The sequence below is a fragment of the Zonotrichia leucophrys genome, chromosome 12 (assembly GCF_028769735.1).
Source record: "Zonotrichia leucophrys gambelii isolate GWCS_2022_RI chromosome 12, RI_Zleu_2.0, whole genome shotgun sequence".
NCBI classification, from domain to species: domain Eukaryota; kingdom Metazoa; phylum Chordata; class Aves; order Passeriformes; family Passerellidae; genus Zonotrichia; species Zonotrichia leucophrys.
This window is the reverse complement of record NC_088182.1, coordinates 9,810,436-9,825,119: the sequence shown is the minus strand read 5'-3', so window position 1 is coordinate 9,825,119 and position 14,684 is coordinate 9,810,436. Positions and strand designations below refer to the sequence as shown.

Below are 14,684 nucleotides of genomic sequence, written 5' to 3'. Positions count from 1 at the left end.
TGACATAAAAGACTCAAGAAAAATATTATAAGCTAATTTCTGTCCCTTTAGATACATGGCACACTTGACATTTTGGTTGATGTTATTTTGGAATGTGTATTCATTGTCTTCCTTTCAACTTTTCTAGGTTCAGAGGTAGATATTGTAAGATAATTAGGACTGTATGACTTTCAAATAATTTCTGAATCTGTTCCATCTGTGGTACAAATCCAAGATTCAGCTGTACTATGTGATACTATCAGATTCAAATAATATAGACCCACTAAAATCATAACTGTGTGGAGAAAAGCTGTTTAGAGAGTGGATCATCCTTACTGCAAACTGTTAAATAGACACATAGTGAAATCAAATAGATGAATAACACACTAAGTGAATGCAGCTGGTAGAAAAATAAACATTCTGCCCATCAGAAAAGGAAAACACAATATTGTGTGCGTTACTGGCATAACCACTGTAAACTATGACTGGATATTTTTCCCACTGGTCACAAGGGAATAGAATCTTTTTGTGCCATCAATGACTTCACAGGGCAGAAGGTGAAATAGTTTTGATGAAATGCACTTCACGAGTGACTCATGTCCCAGGAGACAGGGGGTGGATGCAGCACATGATTCTCACAGATATTATCAAGTTTTTGTCTAAGCAAGAATTCAAACACAGCTGTGCAAAAAATAAGAAAAGCCTTCTGTAGTTTTAACTATCTCTAGAATCCTAGAGGAGGCCTGGAAAAGACCAAAGTGGGCTGGTTTGCAGCCTCACAGAAAGGTGTGATCACGCACACCTGAACCATCCACGAGGGAATGCTTGTTGAGTGAGATTTTCCTCACAAAGAACATTCAAACCTTCAGTAGTTGTTCTGGTTTTAACATTTTGAAAGCTCTTCTTTAGTGCCTGCCTAAATAATCTCTGCTGCAAATTAAGGTAATTCCTCCTTGTCTCCTCTTCCCCAATGCCCAAAATGAGCTGTCAATCCTCCTTCTGTAAATAGGACTGGAAGGTTCTCTCCATATCCTTCCTTAGGTTCTATTTCTGTACTAACCAGAGAAGTGTGAAACCTTAGGTGGTAAAAATTTACAATTCTACTCCCAGATCACACAAGCCTGGAGTAAAGATGATCATGCTACTGTAGTCATATTTTCTGTACTTTAGACATTACAAGTGTTTCTCAAACACAAGAGAAAACCAACTCCTGGAAGATCCAGGTCTCTGGATCCTTTTGCATTTTATCTAATATTTGCCAATAATGATATTGTAGTGGTGAGGGGAGAGGTCACATAGGTCCAAATCTCAGGGTTTGGTTCACACAGCTGGCATGAGGGAGTTTAACTTTTGGGCTTGAAATACATCAATCTCCTTGCCTACAAACAGGAGGAAAAGGCTTTTGTTGTTGAGGGTTCAACACCAATGGTATTTCCCATCAGCCAACCTATACTGCAAAAAAATCATTGCCATTTTGCAATTTCTTGGCAGAGGAAAGATGCTCTGCTTTCAGTCACATGGTAATGGTGGCCCTCATAAAACAGGGTGTGGAAAAGATGTTACAAACACTGCACATCCAGAAATAATCCAATTCAATCCACAGGCCACATCTAATATTTAAGGTACACAAGGGCAGAAAAGTCCCAAGACACACAGTTTTTAATGTGGATGATGTCACATCATACATAGATTGAAGGAAGAGCAGCTTTGTTTCCTGGGCTGCTGTTAGGTAATTAAGTAAAATGCTACAGAAAATAAAGACCTCCACAGAAAGTCTTAAGTAATATGAGTTTCAGCCTCTTAATTGTTCATAGTCCTCCTACAATGTATTTATCTTCTGTAGTTAACAAAGACAAAAACAATTTCATATAGAATACAACTGTAATTGCTTGATATGGGATAGGACCAAAATCTGAGATCATTCTGCACTTGGGTTTTAGAAAATGCATTATTGTGTTAAGTTGCAATTCTGCTCTTCCTAGTCTGAGAGAAATCTCTTCCATTTGTAATACTCCTAAAGCTGCTAAACTGATATTACATGAAGGCTAAATAATGGAGAAAATTAAAGCAAATTTTTTGATACTATTGAACCAGTATTTTTCAACACCATTTTGGAGGGACTGGATGAGCTATGGCTGTTGGATACTCTATCAATGATCAGTTTATTGTGGATATGTCACTTCAGTCATGGCAACCCATTCAGCTTCTGGCTTCTCCACTCAGGCTGCCAATAGGAAAAGCAGTTCCATGAGAAGCAATGTCACAGATGCCACAGTGTCATAGCAACAAATGGATATGAGAAAACTGCAGATTGTAAACCCAATGTCCAAATGGTGCATCATTCCTCATATTTTGAAATCTTCATAGTTTCATGCATATTTCTGGTCCTAAGTTTGTGAAAATACAGTGAGATCCAAAATAGCCATATAGGATCCAATGAAAATATTCTCTGACTTCTTATTTTGGAGCAAAACAGTAGTACTAACTCTTTCTGTGGGGCTTTCTTTTTTTTTAAACAAGCCATGCACCCCTCTCAACACAATTTATTTAGATTACATTTCCTGTACAAACTACTGAGAATATCGTGTTGGATAGGAGGAAAACTTTGAGACATCAAGATGGGAGCTGTAAATAGGCAAGAAACTTGAGGACAAACACGTCTTGAATTTGAGGTCTGTTGCTATTGACAGTAATGTTTTCTTGGTTTCTATTTAGCTTTCCTAGGATCAGAAAAATAAAAGGAGACACAGAGATGTCATTCCTCACCCAACTTCAATAGCTTTGTATGGTAGCTAATGGCAAAATTCTCTTTTCTGAATATCACAGCCTGCATTTTTCAAACTCTTACAAATAGTTTCCCAGTCTTTTTTTTTTTAATTAATGGGAGTTATTAACATGCTGCTGCAAGTGAAACAACTGCCAGGACCCAGCCAGCTGAATGCATCTAGTCTTGTTCTGTGGTTGGATGCAACAGAACACAATCCTGTCCCAGGTATTGACACTGCAGGATGCACAAAGTTCTGTGTGCCTCTGCAGAGCTGCCAGGTTTAGGATCTGCTTTGCTGGCCCATTTTAGGTGAGTCCAGAGGTGCTTCCAGAACAGTTTACAAAGCAGAAAGTGCACATGGACAGAACAGAGAATCTAGACCAAAGTCCTTTTTGCTTGCCAAACATTTCACAATTCTCTTTCTAGCTCATGAGAAGTTCGGAAAGAGGAAAGCAAATGTGGATGAAAATGTTTTTGTATAAAGCATTAGGGTGGTTTTTTTTAACTTGTTAATTATTGGTACCTAGAGTGCCAGGAAATTCTTACAAGTGGCCTCGGATGTTTCTTTTGCTTCTTTATCCTGTTTACAGAGACAAACTAGACTCCCTGTGGGCCTGATCCTGCACAACCAAGCAAATGGAAAGTTTTCCCCTTACTTCAAAGGGAGCAGGACCTGGTTCTAAGTAGGATTCCTTGTTTGGCATAATGGGGGTTACATAAGGTAAAACCTGCTTTTGTACATCAGTTTTCTAGGTGACCAGGCTGTTGTAAGCCTTGTAAATATTATCTAACTCCGCTTCACATATCTTGTGCAGTTCTATTCATAATCCCCAGCTAAGTTTTCACATTATCTGATTCCAGCTGTGCCCAGAACTCAGAGGTGCAAGAGGTGCCACTCACTTTCAGGACGTTTGAACAGTGGTATTTACTCATTACTCTGTGATTCTGGCACTCAGTATTTAAATACTGACTCTCATTCCCCTTTCTTCTTCCTCCATTCTTAAGACACTCACCAGGAGCTGGTGACCTACTGTAACTCAGATGCTATTTCAGCCTGACAGCTGTTCATTGTGTGCAGTTTGTTACAGATTCATAATGGAGTTACTGGCAAAAACAAGAGGACAGCTTGTCCCCAAAATCAATAGTAATCAATGTAGAATTCAGAAAGAAGACAATAAGCAAGCAGAATGAAATATGAACTGTGAGAGGTGAATTCAGGCAGAAGGTAGAGCTGTGTTTTGAAACTCTTACAGGCTGAATAATGTTGTCTTGTTACTGTTCAAAAACTCTTAGGGGTGTCAGTCTGAATATTCAGCTGAACACTATCACTGGTTTTTCTCCACCATTACCAATTCAGTGAATTTGGGACCAGCAGCAGCTCATTGACTCACTATGAAGATCAAAACCCACATGGGCTCAGGTGGCCCTGCCACAGGTGTCCAAGCTCTACTTATCCCTGTTCCCTGTCAAGTTCCTGCAAACTTAATTTATCAAAGTCACCAAGTATGAGCCAGAAACTGAGTTCCCTCAGAAAGCACCCATATGTGTAGTAGTTTTCTGACATATACATGTATTAGGCCTTCTCCCAAAAACCAACAAGTGACAGAGGAAAATAATGGCTTTTCTCATTCCTGATTAGAGCAGGAATTTGAACTGTCCATCTGCCCACAGCAGGCACTGTAATCTGGGGCTTCCATATCATCCATTCTCATTGCAACCTAAAAAAAGTTGAAGGAAATTTTAGTTTGGCCTCTTATAAGTTGTATGTGCTCTCCTTAGGACTTGATATTCAAGGATTTTTTATAAATGTGCATGGATATTCTTTTCATTTGGAGGGACCACAGAGCTCATTTGAACTGTAAGTGAAACAAAGCAGAACAGCAGACATTGTTTCATTTAACAATGCAAAATGACCCAAGAAAAGTCAATTTATTACAAGCAGGTAAGGGATAGCATCTGATGTCATTGCAAACTGCAGTATCCCAAATTTCTCTGGTGACATTACAGAGTGAATACAGAGTCTGAAGGCAAACATTTTTTCTGAATCAGCAACAGTTGCTCTGACCTGGAAGGCTTCCAAATTTAACCTTCATTCATGAAGAAAAACACCCCCAAATAGACTGAGAGTAGCCCAGGAGAAAGAGCAACAACCACAATGTTTAATGAAAGGACAATAGGTAAAGAAACTAAATAGGCAGAGAAAAAGCAAGAGGCTTTAGGTATTATACAAAGCTGAACAGAGTTTTAAAAAAAGGACAAAGAGGTGGAAAGTCTTCTTTCACTTTCTCAGCTGTGAATCAGAATTCAGGTGAAGAAGCTTTGTGCAAAGATGATCAAGTACCATGTAATTTCTTGGAACTGTTGTATGAAAACAGGATAAAGTTCTACACTATGTGCTATAAATCCACCAGAAGAGCTTGATAGAAGAACTACTGGATGAAACTCACAGCTGAGTATAGCAGGTCAAGCTAAATGGTTGGAACTGATCATCCTGGCATTAAAATGCACAAAGCTATAACCTCCTCTATGTCCTGATCCAAAGCTGCTCAGGTGGTTGATGTACAAATCAAAGCCTTTGGCAGCAACACCAGACTTGTAACAGCATGACTGTACTGTGAGACAGATGAGGGAATTAATCCAGATTAAAAATACTATTGCCAAGGGAAAAAAACCCCTCGGTTTAGCTTTTTTCCAAACATGGTTTGGTTTTGCAGCCCAATTTATACATAACTCAGGGCATGATGTAAGTGATAGCATAGCAAGAAATAGTAAGGAAATGTCTCAAATTGGGATTGTCCAAAAAAAGTTTAGATCATGAAGCCACAGTCTGAGAACACAGCTGCTATACCAAAACACAAAACTAGAACTCACTTTCACATGGCCATTTAACCCAATGTGATGGTGATTGACTATAGAAAAACATTTGTCTTCCTTTCCTGGACTAATTATATCCTATAAATTCAGGTATGTCAGTTTATAAATGTCTACACTTAGCAAAATTTATTAGAAAACTTCAAGTATGAGGAAGCCAGAATATCAGCATTTAAAGCAGCAGTTTTCATCTTTCAAAGCTGACAGCCTGCATTAGTGACAGGGGCAGCCCCAGCTGAATGCATTGGAGATCAGGAGTGCAAGAACACAAACTATTCCAGGGGATGCATGTGGGACTTCAGACTGGTATTTTGCAATGGGGAGGTTTATACAATCACACAATCTGCCTGCCTGCATCTTTTTCTCAGATCCATTCCCCACAATAACTTTGGAAAACACCATCCAGTTTCAAAAAAAAGTTTGTGAGAGCAACTGAACTCTCAGTACAATGAATGGGAAAGAGCCTCAGAGACAGGACAGTCACCAGAGTAATGAGGAAAAGCAGATGAAGGGAGATGTCATAAAAATGAATTTCATAATGTTTCCAAAGTACTCAAATATTGCAGCAATGAGCCCAGTGGAGAAGTTCATATAGGCCTAAACACTTTTGTACCTAAGAATCAGGATATGTCAAGTGATGATGTGTTACCTATGGAACAAAAGGACAAAGTGAAATATAGAGGTGATAGAGAAATCCCCTGGATCTTCATTTTTCATCTGCTGTACTAATACATTTATATGCATTCATATAAATCACTGTCATAAACTACTCAGGCTTTAGCTGAAAACTGGCTTTTTTCCTAACTGGTGGCATGAATCTTGCCTCTGCTGCTCACACCTTGCTCTTAAGGTTCCTCCACCTGGATTGCCAGCTCCAGATGAAGAAGACTGAAGTATCTCTTACTCTCAAAGTATCAGGTGCTTCTTTTTAGTCAGATATCCTAAAGATGCCAATGACATTAATCCAGTGGCAATCAAAGTGTTATTATTAGTGTCCTGAAGGCACTAATAGAACTTTAACAGCCCTGACCAGCTCCACCTGGGACTCTCACCTTTGCTCTCTCTTCATTGGCTTGGGGGTCCTATTTAAGCTCAGCTTTGGGCTCTTGTTCCTTGTTTGCATTCCTGCCTCTGGCCCAACATCCTGGGGGAGTGTTGGGGCTCTGCTCTACTCTCTCTGTACCTTCCCTCTGCACCTTTCCCTGGCCTGTGCTTGTCTCTCATTCTGCCCTCTGAATGGACTTTGCATCCCTGTTGTGTCTTTCTTGGCCTGTCTCTTGCTGCTCCTGAATTATCCCAGTCCCTTTCCTTTTTGTTTCTGTGGTGCCAGCTCCCTGCTCTGCCCATTGTGCTTGGGATGGTGCCTCCTCAGTAAGGGCCCAGCCTATGCTGTTGTAAACCTGAGATTGTAGCTTTTTGGCCCTTAAAGAGCAGCTGGTCCTTGTTGCTTCCTGACACTCCTCTTCTTATTAATCTTATAAATCATCATTATCGCCATGTAGATCTGACTCTGCTTTCAAGGGCATAGAAAGGTGTCACCATAGTTCCCCTGGACCTGTACTTGTCTGATTATCTTCTCTTCCCTGGCATGATATTTGTGATCCAGTGCATCCTGAGATTTTGCATTTGCTAGAGTTTGCAGTTTTCCAGCTTTTTGCTCACTTTAGTGAGAGAAGTGCGGACTTATTTTAGCAGTGAATAACAACTCAGGGACACACTTGTTCTTGTGCTGGTGTTGAGTGTGACTCTCATACTCTCCTGTCTTTAAGCAGTATCCCATTTCCTATTTTATCTCACAGTTTCCTGTATTTCCTTCTTGCTCTTTCCTGGACTTTAGTCTCTGGCTGCCTCTCCTATCTCTTCCTCTCTAACAGAACAAATTATCTCATTACTCACAGCCACCTCAGTTAACCTTATTTCAAATTACACTTAAATGTAACAGGTCTCTTCCACAGCTCAGCTTTTCCTGCATTAACCAGTCTTTCTGTGATGGCCACTTACATCCATTAATCATTTTTCTTGTGTGGTCAATGTGAGCTGTTGTTTGTCTCTGTTTTCTTCTCCTATCCCAGTCCTTTCTGTAATTTGTTGTCACCTCATGTTGCACTCTCTTCTGTAGCTGTTTCACCCATGAATGCTATCTGAGATTACTCTCCATGGAAAAATATTCCTTGATACACATGGTAGACTATTTTCATTTTGCTTTACCTTTGCACCAATACCAGTCCATTCTCTTTACCCTTTCTTAAACCTATGCCAAAAATGTTAGTGCCCAAATGTAACACTTTCTAAAAGAAGCTCCATGCCAGCTTCCCTGTTTCCCCATGCCTGCTCAATGGCTTAGACAAAAGGGCTGAAAAGCCAAGCAGACAGCCAGCAGGAGAGCCAATCGTCCTTCCACGTGGATTTGGGAGCTGTTCCATAGCAGGGATCACAGGTAGGAACCTCTTCTCTGCCTCTGTCCTGCTCACAACATGCCACAAACTACAGCTCAAACAAACCAGTGGGCAATGAGCAAACTAACACGTCTACTTTCCAAAGAATAACTCAGCCTTTCCTTTCCTCTCTCACTGAATTTTCCTGTTTATTTTTCTGAATAATTGTTCATGAGTGTTCACACCATCTGTGCTGTGCACTGTAAGCACAGGCTCCTGTGGAATAATGAATATTTGATCATGTCATTCATGACTAAAATGAGATTGCGTGGTTTAATTCGATCATTTCCCAACTGCACGGTCTCAGCACTTTTCATATAATTTTTTTAATATAGTGAATACAGAGTATTCTGTATTCACAGTGTTACATGTATTTCTAAACAGTAAAATGGGCTAACTTGCAGATTTTACATAGAAATAAGTATTACCTGAGAAAGTGATCTAGGATTTTGTTCTGATCTGGTTTAGAATGAGCTGTGAAGTTCAGGTGGAGTCTGAATTTTGGAGATATGCAAATCTATAGTTCTGGGTCAGGTTCTTTTTACCGTTCCTCTGTTCTCCAGGGGAAAACTTGAAGCCTGAAAAGTCAAACCCAAACAGCGAAAAGCACAACGCTGTTGCAGGAGTATTTTTAGCATTTTTGCCTTGTTCTCTGTCACTTTTCACGCTGTTCATGCCCTGAGTGCGTTTTTTTGTTGGTTTTTTGGTGCAGTGGGGCAGAGCTGTGCTGAGCTCAGGATCCTCAATAGCCCATGGAGGGACAGGGGTCTGACCCCTGATTTCTGCACATTTCCTGCTCTAGTACCAGTGTCTCCTGGCAAAATAGCAGCTGCTCTTGTGATAAATGTAGAACATGACTTATGGTACCACCCTTCCCTTTCTCTCACACCCTAAGCTTGATATTTCCTCCAATAAATTTATCTGTTAAATCCTTTCCCTGAGGCATTGCAAACAGATATTGGAATACTATTTATTCATTAAAAAAAACCAACCAAACAAAAAGTAGCAACAACATAAAAACCGTTCTGTAAGGCTGTTAATAAATCTGGGTAGATAGAATCTTGTGCACCAAATCACAGTTTATTGTGGAAGTGGCTGCTTTATTCCTGGTGTGTAAAATTACTTGAGAGCAGAAGTAGTTTCAATGGTAACTTTCTCTTTGAAGGCTGGACTAGCTCAGTTTGCAAGGTTTAGTTTCTGTGAATGCCTGTTTCCAAATCTGATATGTATTTGAATATTTCCATGACTAAAAATCATTATTGTGTTCCAAAGAAAGTAGGTAAGTACAAAGGAAGCAAGTTATTTATTCAAGTAATTTCTAAAGCAAATAGTCACAGAGAGACTTGATTTGCCCAAATACTAGCTTATATGGGTTTATGTACTTCAGCCCTGTACTTCAGGCATCTTTTGCTCATTTTTGTTGAACATCTTCTAATTCCTAATTTATCTGGTAATAATATGTTCAAAACTGAGCACAGCATTCCAGGTACAATTTTTTGTCCCCTTGTGGTCACAGTGCTCTTAGTTCCATAGCCCAAAACATTACTTTTCTACTAATCTAATTTATATACAGTCATATGTAAGTTGGCAGGCTGGTGATATTTTAACCTAAGTTAAAATATCAGTGCCTTCCTTACAGAATGGCTCAAAGCTCTCCCACTTTTCTGTGGGAGTACTGGTTGGTATTTTTCTATTTTTAATATTTTTGCTACATTTTAAACTGTGCTAGGATGTCCATGACTATTTCCTCATTCATCTAACAATTTAAAATTTTGTAATTCATGGCAATTTCACTTCCCTATATTTATACTCTCTTCCAGATCAGTGTTAACATCAAGACAGAGCCCAGCATGCTCTGTTAGCCTGTGCTCTCCTGTGACTTGGCTCTGCTAGCCCAGAGTACATTTGATACTCTTTGCATGCTCTTGCCCTGAACTTGTAAATCAAAATAAGACCTGTTAGCTCACCAAATTTAGAGTCTACAGGTTGTTCATCAATGCAGTAATTAATTAGCCAACTGAGAATTAAATTGTTGCTATGTGCATGTTGTAAGATACAGGAAAAATTCTACATCATAATGGCTGTGAAAAGAGAGCGCTTCACGTTTTAGCTCCAGGCTCTGTGGGTTTCCTGAGAGAGCCAGGCAGCCGTGTGGGAATTGTGCACAAGTCCCAGCTCCTCATGAGCTGCTGGGGACTCCACCTGTTGCTGTGACCATTTCACTGTGCTCTCTTTTCCCTGGCAGGTCCATGGGAAGTGTGTGTGCAGACACAACACGGCAGGGGACCACTGTGAGAAATGTGCTCCACTCTACAACGACCAGCCTTGGAAGCCAGGAGATGGGAAAACAGGGGCACCGAATGAATGCAGAAGTAAGTGGAAGGAGTTTACTGGCCTAGGCTATCAGGGTGAGCACTCCCCACAACAGCAGGCAAAGCTGCTCCACAAAGACTGATGCCGGCAAGGGGGGCTGCTTTAGCTCTACTTACAGTTCTGCTGTATCTGAAGCCTGCCTTTTGCAACTTTCCCCAAAACCCTCTAATTTTCCCTCTAATTTTGTAGATTCCCACAAAAGACCTCTGTGATTTACAGTAATGGTGCCATTACAGAAACTGGGGACAAATTGCTGATCACTGACAGAGAACTTCAGTGTGCAGGTTGTTCTTCTGCGCTGGGGCTATTGGGGAGTGGCATTTTCATGTAGCTGCACCCCCTCACATTCCAGGTTTTAGCAGGGTTTAAAACACTGCCAGATAGGTTTGGAAAATGCTCCACGATTACTGTGTCAGCTGTGAAAGCCTGAAGGACATTCTCCTGTCCCCACCAGAGTGTCGCTGCCACAACCACGCTGAGAGCTGCCACTTTGACCTGAGCGTGTGGCTGGCCTCGGGGAAGCGCAGCGGGGGCGTCTGTGACAGCTGCCAGCACAACACCGAGGGACATCGGTGCCAGAGGTGCAAACCTGGCTTTTACAGAGACAGAAGCAAGCCCCTGTCTTCTCCAGACGTCTGCAAACGTAAGTGACAGCCTTACGCGAGGTGAAAAATGAATGGTGAAAGAATCATTAAAATAACAAAATAATTTCTATAGAATCGGTAACTCTTCTAGAGGGTAACTCATGAGTATTACTATCTTCTCTTTGTATTCTTTTCCTAAACTACAGGGAGTTTTGATCAAAGTTGACTATCCTGATTTGTCCCCATGTTATGACACTTTTTTTGTGATAACTGATTCAATTCTCCAAATGCATTGCCTCCTGGGGAAAGGTACATTCTTCTTGTGTTTGGTTTTAAATTAATATGGTTCCTTTTCTCTTGAGGCACATTTTATTTACCTGGGGTTTTGTTCTGTACCTCTCAAGACTGTGTGAGCATATGTACAAGCTATTGATAAATTCCATTTGTTTGTGCAACATCTGTGCACATAAATACATATCATGGATGCAGAAGATACAGGAGGCCTGGAACTGTTCATATTCACTTGGGAACAAATACATCAGAACTCAGATTTATTTCCAGGCTCTACAGCTGTTATGAAGTGCTCTGCCCAAATTAAATACATCATTAACACTTCAGCAAAATGTGTCAGGGTGTGTCTCTGGCACAGAGGCACTAATGGCTGCACATAGAGGATGTACAACCTCTGGATCAAGATAGTTTGCACCCAGCCAGTCTGGAAAACAGCCCAAATCTCCCTCACTTAAAGTAAATGTTTCCTGAGTATCCTGCCAGGCTTCACATGTCTGATTCTATCTCACATCTGTTTGAGAGGTTGCTATTTCCAGCAATATACTTAATTTCTTTTTTCCCCTTTGGATAATTTTCCTTCCCCATAGCTCAGACATCAGTTGCCAGCATAGAGAACTTCATCCTCTGTTGTCTGACCTCTTGCCCACTGACATAATGAGCTTTTGAAGCTTTTTCTGGCCCTTTTAATGTTCTTCAACATTATTCCTCTTAAATGTTTAGGTTACTCCTCTCCCTAGGATTGTGAGTCCTGTGATATTACCTAAACTTTCTGTGCCCAACATATCCAATGTTTCTGCTCTTTTGCCTTCTTCCCACTGGAACTTGGTGACAGCAGACTGCTTCCACACATTTTTTTTCTTCTGATTTTCACTGTGCTCATCACAGAACATGGATCAGCAGACAGGGCAGAGGGTGAGCTTATCTGGCTCACCCTGTATCCAGTAGTGTTCTATGGTGGCCCCTTTCCAGTTCTGTTTCTACTCTGAGCAGATCTGCTACAGGGAAATATTGTAATGAGAACAAATTGTTATGCCAAAAGATTAGCTTTCAATCTCATAGCACCTGGAAGAATTTGTGTATGAACTCCTGTACTGAGCAGCAGGGAGATGGTGCAGTAACCTGCATCATGTGTAATACTAGATAACTGCTGAAGTCAAGGAGCACTGGAGAGCAGCAAAGAGGAAAAAACATTGTTTGAAAATACAGCCTATCTGTCTGGAAACCCTAGAACTGTTTGCTTAGATGAAATCAGACCTTGACTCTACGTCTGCCTCTCTTGTCTGGTCTGGTTACAGGTCTCTCGGTAACCCCTGCCAATACTCTGCATAGCAAGAGAGAAACTGTTCAGAAATTTACCTTGTTGAAAGAGCTTTATTCCTGCTGTGCCAGTCAAGCACAACAATGTTCTTTTCACCTGGGAAAGGTGTTGCTGCCAGCAGAAGGCCCCCAAATGCAATTGTCTGCACTCTGAGTTGCATGCTCAGGCCTAGAGAGCTCCATCCTGCTTCAGTCACTGAAAGTTATATGTCCTTTCTAGGCTCCTTGTTCTGTCAGTGGAGAAACAGAGGGACCTCAGGGAAATTATTTATTGCAGTCTAAGGTAGATGCCTGAAGCAGATGGACTGAATTGCCCTCTAAAGCATATCTATTTCCTTAAGAGGTAAAGGTAATGTTAGTCTGGTCTGCACTGGAGTTTCTCTTAGCTGAGATGAATTTAATTGGTTTGATTTAGCAGCAAAGGTAAGCACGACCCTATCTGTGAGTGATTCAAGTCAGTGGGACCTTTCCCAGGGGTCTAAAGGCATTCATGAATGTTTGCCATATCAAGATATAAGGAAAGGGCATTGCAGCCCACTTGGCTTTTACAGCAGCTGTGTGCACAATGCTTGTACCTCTGTGGGAGCAGGGGGAACTCTGGATATAACTGCAGACTTTGGAGGAAACTGGGAAGGAGGTGGTTACTCTGTGCATTTTCCCTTTTATTTGAGGAAAATAAGAGAATTCCTACAAAAAGGTTTGACCAATTCCCATAATAGGTAGCACTTTGCATGATGGAAGGCCTGATCCCCAAACAGTTCCCATGAGGATTGCAGGCAGTGTGTGAGTGTGCACTTTGTGTTACAGTGCACCTTTGCAGAGAGTTTTCAGGGAACACTTCCCTCTTTTGGTTATTACCAGAGACAGCAAAACCAGAAACACCAATGGAGACAGGCTTTGGTTAGAACAGGCTCAGTTTGATAGAGGGAAGCTTTTTCTTCCAGGACCACCAGGATCATCAACTAATGCTAAACTGAAAAGGGTTCTGCAGGATGTTCAGGATAGATCCTCTCATCTCTACACTTCAGGTTGAAAACTTGCATTGCCAGTAAACCTCATCTGGTGTAGTCCAAGTTGTTCAGGTTGTATGACCCTAAAACCAACTCTGGTTTCTCAGTAAAAAAAGTTTCTACTTTGAGCATTGCTAATATATTAGACAATGAGACCACCAGATAGATTTTTGTCATACCTCAGCCTGCTGATTATGAATTGAAGAGCTGCCACTTCTGGATTAACATTTCTTTTAGGATTTAAGTGTACCAATTCCAGGGCATCATCTCACTTTGAAAAATTCATTGCCAGACTAACAACACTAAATGAAAAACCCACCCAATGAGCAAGTGTTGAAAAGCAGTAATAAACTGCAAACAGCAGACTGAATGGATGGTTTTGGTGAGAGCAACCTAGTGCCCATCTTCCCATTTTGAGCTCAGAGGAAAAAAAAAAAACTTTCAATGGGAGATGAAAACTTGACCCTTGTGTACAGTAGATACTGAGCTGGGAAAGGAAGTCTGATGAAAAAGCTGAATGAAATGCTGTGCTAATCCCTTTGAGAAAGCACGCTTGAAGAGTGCTCTGCCATCCAGAGCAAAGTCTAGGTTCAGCTGTGACATCCCCCTCAGGCTCCCAGAAAGTTAACAGGACACTGCTCAGGCCCAGAAACAGTCTTTAAGCATTAGTCATAATAATGAATAGCATTCTCTCTTAATCTGCTCTGAAAAAAAAAAGTTGTATAACAATTGGATCTCCTGGCACTATCTAAACCACCCTTAGCTGACCCTCCAGTGTGAGACTGCAAAGACATTCCCTCAGAAAACAAAAAATATGCTGAAATTTGATATGAAAGTGTGGATCTGCTATTCCTTTTTGTCTACAGAAGTAGCCTGCCTCTGATCCCTTTGCTTCTCCTGTTCCTACCAGCTGGGATGAATGAGAGCAGGGTCATGGGCAGAGCCTTGTTTGGACACTGCTTAGATCTATATTAAAAAGAAAAAAAGGCATAAAAAGAGTCCCTGAGCAAGGCACACACCTGCCTGTTATTGGGGGTGACAACACAGGATTAAGTAG

General features: G+C 41.0%; 1 protein-coding gene across 1 annotated transcript in view; it reads left to right on the top strand.

Annotated features, from left to right (window-relative positions):
• LOC135453234 (netrin-4-like) overlaps positions 1–14,684 on the top strand; it is a 44,569-nt gene that overhangs the window by 20,399 nt on the left and 9,486 nt on the right. The window contains exons 4-5 of the mRNA XM_064724051.1: positions 10,298–10,424; positions 10,880–11,068. Coding sequence (XP_064580121.1) covers positions 10,298–10,424; positions 10,880–11,068 — 316 coding nt within the window. The remainder of the gene's footprint in view (positions 1–10,297; positions 10,425–10,879; positions 11,069–14,684) is intronic.